The sequence below is a fragment of the Podarcis liolepis genome (genome assembly GCF_965112155.1).
Source record: "Podarcis liolepis genome assembly, chromosome: 1".
In the NCBI taxonomy this organism is placed as follows: Eukaryota; Metazoa; Chordata; class Lepidosauria; order Squamata; family Lacertidae; genus Podarcis; species Podarcis liolepis.
The window spans coordinates 47,994,433-48,001,696 of record NC_139554.1 but is presented as its reverse complement, the minus strand read 5'-3'; the positions used below and the strand labels follow the sequence as shown (position 1 = coordinate 48,001,696).

Genomic DNA, 7,264 nt, shown 5'->3' with positions numbered 1-7,264 from the left:
CGGAAGTTATCCGTTCCGGTACTTCTGGGTTTGGAGCGGTCCACAACCTGAAAACGCACAACCTGTAGCGTTCGCAACCCAAGGTATGACTGTACAGTGTGGCTTAACGTTGAGTAAACTTGCATAGGAACATGCTGTAAGACTGCAGTCCTATACCCACTTAGCTGGAAGTCCCATTGAACTCCATGGACTTCTGAGTAAGACATGTATAAGACTGTTGTCAGTCACTTAAAAACCTTCTTTAAAACAGGAAAATTGACTGCTAATTATTTCTTTGCTGGAAAAAAGCTGCAAGTTCCAGCAATTTGCATACTTCATGTTTGGTCCAAGTTTATCTTTCGTTATCTTAAGATTATCTCCATTTGAAGAAGTAATACCAGCCACGTAAACATCAATACAATTCCAAAGCAGAGTGGAGGAGGGGAAAGCACTTTGGTGTCTTGCATTTAAGAAAACAGGTAAAAACATGAACATCAGAATAATATACAAAAAACCCTCCAAGCGACCAATGCATTCTGAATAGTGTTGGAAAGCCTTTCTGGTTATAGAGAAACAAGTTAACTAGACAAAAGAATGAAGTCTAGATTTGTTATCACAATAAGTTTTCTTTTTAATATGGTCTGTGACAAGCAATATCAAAGATGCCAACTCTCAAGCGCCATGTTTGGAAACCAGACAACTTTCAGCAACAACACAAAGTAGGCATATTGCAATTTTAATTAAATATGAAAACATGAGCTGTGTACATTATTTTTCCCTAAAAAACACAGCAATTTCAAAAAGTTTTATTGTAAAATATTTTCATGAAACAAGTGAACCAGCAATACATGCACTTGTGTGCCTCCGCCTCTTAAAATAAATGTGATAAGGAAATAGAGACAGGTGGGGGGGGGGAGTGGCGCTGGGCTTGGGAATCTTAGGATGGAACGCAACACGGAACTCCATTTCCTATGTCTGAATGGCAAGAAGAAGAAAAACAAACCGTATACATTTTGTGTAATACTTTTAACATTTTCTATTTACGCGTCAATCTTGGAGAAAAATACTTTTTTTTTCTGTAATAAAATACGTTTGCTGATATGTAACTTCTTTTTCTGCAGAAAATAATTGTGTAAACCGTCATCTTTTAGGGGCATGATAAACTGTTTCATTTCAACATTTCCCCCTCTGCTGCCCCCACCCCAAATGGGATCTGGGATCTGAAGTGGAAACAGGAAGGACAGGGGGGAGGGGAGAGAAAAGGCAGAGCAGAGCCCGCTTTGCAAACAGAAAGAAAAGTGCTCCTGGATGGGAGAGGGTAAGGATGTGTGGTGGATAGATAGGTAATAGTTAAAGGTCACTTTCGCCATAGAGAGCTGTAGAGAAAGACATGTAGTCCAGGGCACCAGGTACAGAATCCAGCCCGGTATAAGGTGCCATTCTAGCAATGCAATATTCAGCTTGATCAGGAGGCAGTTCCCGTCGCAATTCATCCACAGTGATATAATTCTGTAAGAGAACAGAGGGGTGTCCTTTTTTATTTTAACTAGATGAGGCAGGCACAATTTTATTAATGTAAATTGTAATTATTTCCATATTAAATACAGTCATATCTTGGAAGTTGAACAGAATCTGTTTCGGAAGTCCATTCGACTTCCAAACCATTCGAAAACCAAATCGCGGCTTCTGATTGGCTGCAGGCAGCTTCAGAAGCCCCGGAAGCCCCATCGGACATTCGGGTTCCAAATGAACATTTGCAAATCGGAACAATCACTTCTGGGTTTGTGGTGTTTGGGAGCCAAAACGTCCGAGTTCCAGGGCATTCGGGATCCAAGGTACGACTAGTGGCTTTATTTGATATGCATTTTCTGTGTTTCTGTTGCTTTCCAATTGGGGTGCAGCATCTTTTATAATTTGCAATATTAGGACATGGATGAGGAACCTTTTTGGCTCCACAGGCCAGATCCTTATCCATCAACTAATGTCACAAATTACAGCAGGGGATCTGGTGTTTTGAAGTCCTGAAAGCAGCAGGTAGCAAGGTGTAGCTAACGGAAAGTCCCCTGCCCGCCCCCGCTTCATTTTAAAGGAAAAAATCTTCCTGTTAGCAGGACCTTGCTGTCTGCCATGCGGAAAACCTACCTGAGCAGGTTCAGGTGTGTGTGAGAGAGTTCCCTGCAGAGAGTTCTCACATGTATCCAGACCAGTCAGGATCACCCTGCCATCAGCCAACGTGCATATGAAGTACTGCTTATTACTGGAGGCTGCCTTAAAACACTTTGGAAAAGCGGTGTTTGCAATGCTCCTCCTTTTAGCTTGTGGGCAGGCCGTCTCAGTGGGGTGGAGGGGGAGACTCCTCTCCCTCATCCTGCTGCCACGACCCCAGTGGAGTAAAAAAAGAAGAAGTGTGACCTCCTTCAAACAGCACTTCTGGAAAGAGCTTTAAACTCCACCCATCAGCTAATGAGTAGGGATTAAAGCCTGCTCCCTTGGCTGTATGATCCTGTTCCCTACTGGGAACAGGGTGTACGGCCAAATGCAGGATTAAACCCTGTCTTCTGACCCATCAGCTGACGACACTCGTGACCAGTGGTTGTGTGGGTTGGAGGGAAATGGCCTTGCAGGCCAAATTGGGCCAAATTACCATAAGCAAAACAGGTTATATTAATGTTTCAGCCAACCTGAAATAAATTACAACACATTCCTAAAATCTTTATTTGAAAAACCCAGGTTATATTTTTATATTTCAGCTGTCACGGGGAAGCGCTGACATGTAGCACAGTTCAGCGAAGATCAGAGAGAGACAAGGCCAGACAGGAAACTTGCAGCTAGCAGTTTTATTAAGAATCAGACTCATGGAGACTCATATGCTCCCTCAGCATAAGCTGTTGCTTAGGGTGTCTTCCTTACCCCCAGCTAGTCTATTTTCTGTGTATCATATCCTTCCCTCTGCCTACAGTGAGTTCCAAGGGACCTTCTCTGTGTCTGCCTAGTTTTCTGCTGTATTATATAAAGCAAGTGCCTTGTTTTGGGAGTGGGAGAAGGAGTTGGCAACTTTTCAACTCCAGTATCTCCCAGCTCTCCTCCTCTAGGGGGTGTTTGGTCATCCAACACCAAGACACCAACACCGGCTCTAAATTGTCTTCCACTGCACTCTCCCTGGGGGGCATCTTGGTCAGGCTGTTTCCACCACTCCTCATCTAGTCAGTCCCTGACATCACCAATCCTAAAACCATGTAGCGCACAAAAGTCTGAACTCACTTTATCTCCAGCCAGGATCTTGAAAGAAGCCATAACTTGGTCAGCTGTGTCGGTATCTGCAGTTTCCCGGGACATGAAATCAATGAAGGCTTGGAACGTCACTACTCCGATGCGGTTGGGATCTACAATGCTCATAATTCGAGCAAACTCCGCTTCACCCTGGACAAAGATACAAGAGTTAGCAACAACTCAATCTACTGGGGGCAGGAAAGGATGAAATAGGCATTTGTTATGGAAACACACCATAGCCTTTTGCAAACTGGCCACCCCCCCAGTGATGTTTTGGACTACAACCCCCATTTTCTTTAACAATTGCTGCTCTGGTTGGGCCTGATGGGAGTTGTAGTCCAACCCATCTGGAGGGCACTAAGTTCGGGAAGGCTGTTCCAGAGGCATCGAGGATGTAGCACATGAAGAATTAATTGAAGTAGTTTGACTGCATTTGTAGTTATAAGGAAGACAAGCTCATAAATGTTTGGCACCAAGTAGTATTCTCAGCACTGACACCCAAAGAATGGGGCTGCTACCCCTTATCACAGGTCTGATAAGACAGCAACCAATGGAAGCCAATGGCGTAGCTGCTTCAGGTAGAGACATTCCTCAAGCTCCAACCAAACACCACCCAAATGCCATATTATTGTGATGCTGCTGCTGTTGAGTGTGGGCAATGCATGGCACCAAGTCCACAAGAAGCTGCTGTGTAGAAACACCCTCTTTATAGGAAGGGAAACACAATAAAAGTACCCTTGACAGTTTCATGGCTAGGAAACATGGTTAACAAAAGCTGATCTCACTGGAGATTAAGATTCACCACATTTCACATCTTAGAACTGGGTGCTTGAGAACTGTAACATGTTCACTAGCAACTTCCTTTTCCCTCTTTATAAATTTTGAGGCAAGAATAAGCCTAGGGGCCAATTAGCATGTTATTGCTGAATTCCCCCTCCTCTTTTCTAGCCTATGCAAATGGGCTATGCACATGAGCAGTGTAACATGTGTGGTAGCAAAATTCATGGAATTCAGTTGCAGCAACTTACATGGATGGGGCAAGCTCCAGACCAAAGATTTGAGATCACAGAATCTGATGAAGATAAACTCAGTGGCCTTGTGACAGCTAAAATTAGTAGTACTGCCAGATATGAGATTATAGTATTAGGCATCCTGTCTCTGTTGATCTAAAGAATGGATAACTTTGAAAAATACACTTCTTTGGAAAATAGCATTGCATTCTTAGAACTACTAATTTTAGCTGCCACAGGGCCACTGGAACTTATGGGTGGAATATAGGCAGTATGGGAAGGCACAGACCGTCACCATATCCTACACCCCTTCAATTGATGGCTATAACTAATTTCCCTTCCAGCGACTTCTACCAGCATAGCTCCAGTTCCAGAAAAATGTGAGTATACAGTTGCCCTGTGGGACTGCAGTTCTGTGTACACTTTCCTTGGAATAAACACCGCTAACTACCGTAGGAGTTTCTTCTGAGTAAAGATGGTGTGCCTTTCACTGTGAAAACATGAACTGTTCACAAAATGGCAAAGACGTACCTAGAGAGAGCTGTGTTGCTCATCGACAATGAAGTCACAGAAAATATGCACAGAGTATTTAACAGAAAAGGTGCCCAAGACTCTTGTGCAGCTGCATCCCACACTGCATGGTTAAATGGTTTTCATCTGTTGGTTGATATATTGCTGGTTTTGCCGTTTGTTTTTATTGCGAATAAATCCAGTTGTTTTTATGGATTTGTGAGACCGACACAAAATACCATTTTTGGCCAAAGGGGAGCTTCGAAAATGTTTGAATAAAAAATCCCCTTAAAACAGGATTCAACTAATGAATCCTGTCAAGTAGCAGCCCTGAGCAAGGACTTTCACATGTGTCATAGGGCTTTCTCTGCCTTTTCTCCCCCCGCCCCAAATTGGCTCTGGGGGCAGGGGTTGAGAGAACCTCTGCAATTGCATGCAGGGAGAGGAGGGTGGGGGGAGACTCTTCTGTCTGGCAAGCCAAAATGCTAGCCCTGATCATTGAATTTCTTCCATACCAATGGATGTACATAATGAAGAAGAAAAAATCATTTTTTGATAAACCAACTCTCGCAGTTTAAATGTGGGAAAATGGACTATTTTTACAGCAGAAGGACAAGTGTGAAGGGTTGTTGTGTGGGCTGCTCACAATGAATTAGCAACAAATGCATAATTATAATCCAGATACAAAGCAAAATGGCCATGGGAGAACAAGGCTTGGACATTGTTTTGTTCTACTTATTCAGAGGTCAACCAGGAATCAGTTTGGATTATATTCTGATTCTTCTTCCAAAAATAAAGTATGAAGTCAATCCAGTTTGTAAATAAATATGCCACTGATGCCATAGATTTTATTCACAAGTCACGGGACTGACAAAGCTTTACCTGGGTTCACTAGCAGTATGCCCTTTTCTCGTTTAAGGGTCAAATATACCATTGTGAATATAAGTGGCAGGTGCTTCTACATTACCATATTGTAACCAATGGAGATAAGGCAGGTGCGGAAATCTTCAGCATCCATCATGCCAGTCTTCTTCTACACAGTCATAAAGGGATGGAAGAATGAAAGGGAAAAGAGAGGAATAGAAAGTAGAGATGAACTCACGGAAGGTGTTAAAAGAATGGATTTGCATGAAGGAAAAATGGAAGATGAGATATATTGAACAACAAAAGAAAATATGAAAATAATTTGAAGAAAACAAAGAGATGGATTCATTCCATTGAAAATGAAGGAGCAGATGAAAGTTTAAGGATCAACAACAAGAAGAAAAAGGTACCAATAGGAAGATAATTTTTTAAAAAATGGAGAAGAGAAAGGAAGGCAAGAAGAGTTTTAGGGAATCAAGCAAATGGAATGTGTAACCAAGAAGAGAAAAATTGATTTGACAATGCATAAAGAAAAGAATGGAATTATGACAGAACATACAACAGTATGCAGAAATATGCACAATAAAATATAAGAACATTGACAAGACGGATTAAAACAAAAAAGAAGAGAAGGAAGAAATATGTTATTCCCTTAGGGTTTGATATTTGCCTGAGTTCCTTGCTAGCATTCAGTACCTGTGCATCGTTTCCAATATCGTAACCCAAGCTGATGAGGCAGGCTTTGAATTCCTCGGGGCCAAGTGTGCCGGAGTGGTCCTGGTTAGGCAGTGCGCCAGCCAGCAGGGCATGCAGTGCCAGTGGGGTGGTGGTATAAGACAAAGAAGAGAAGGAGAACAAGAAAGGGGCAAGGAGAGAAGGAGGAGGAGGAGGTGCACCATGCAGCAGGTGGAGAGAGATTGGGGGGGGGGGAGAATGGCATGCAGGAAATAAAACAGGGGAAGAAATAAAAAGTGCACAAGGTTAGATACTGTGTTCACATTTCGTATTGTGCTAATGCTGCCTTTTCTTTTTTTCTTTTGGCACTTCTTTCTCACAAAACATGACCATGCCAGGGACAAATGTTTGCTTTGAAGACTGCTTTTCATTAGAAACAATTACATTTTCTTCAACAAGTTTAGAAGCAAAACATTTAGTGAGCCACCTGGACTGCAGAGAAGCATTGGACACATTTGGAATATCCTGTTGCTGAAGCATCTTTGCGCTTAGAGGAGCCTTGGATTTAGAAGAACATGCGAGTTTAGAGTGGCCCCAACTCTGCAGCCATTTTTAGTCCAAAAGTTTATCCTTGCAACAGAACTTGGACCAAGTCTCCTGCTTGATGCTCCCTGCACTGAAAACTAGACCTTTGTCTTTCACTTAGACGTTTACCCAGAGATATGACGCAACATTAACTTGCCTTTGTATTTTCTAAATTGTAAAAAACAAACAAAAACAACTCCCATAGTGAATATGAGCTACATTAAAATGCGAGTGAGATAGAGGACTTGACAGAGCACGCCTAAAAGCTACACACTATTAGCGCATGAGGTGACTACATTTTTTACAGCCATTCCGTGCAGCCAGATGTCTTCCTTTGTGCTGTTGCTGACATAACAGTATTTTGCCTGGAA

At 42.5% G+C, this 7,264-nt stretch overlaps 1 protein-coding gene across 8 annotated transcripts in view; it reads right to left on the bottom strand.

Annotated features, from left to right (window-relative positions):
* Positions 1 to 585: 585 nt before the first annotated feature.
* The window catches only part of ACTN1 (actinin alpha 1), an 88,918-nt gene continuing 82,239 nt past the window's right edge, over positions 586 to 7,264 (bottom strand). For 3 of the 8 annotated variants that reach the window (XM_083506836.1, XM_083506837.1, XM_083506840.1), the window contains 3 exons: positions 6,330 to 6,410; positions 3,241 to 3,399; positions 586 to 1,488 (listed from right to left, as the gene is read on the bottom strand). In XM_083506836.1, the coding sequence (XP_083362962.1) occupies positions 1,330 to 1,488; positions 3,241 to 3,399; positions 6,330 to 6,410 (399 nt within the window). In that variant the 3' untranslated portion in view covers positions 586 to 1,329. Of the gene's footprint in view, positions 1,489 to 3,240; positions 4,345 to 4,504; positions 6,411 to 7,264 lie in introns of all 8 variants that reach the window. The other 5 variants (XM_083506838.1, XM_083506839.1, XM_083506841.1 and 2 more) reach the window with 4 other exon arrangements.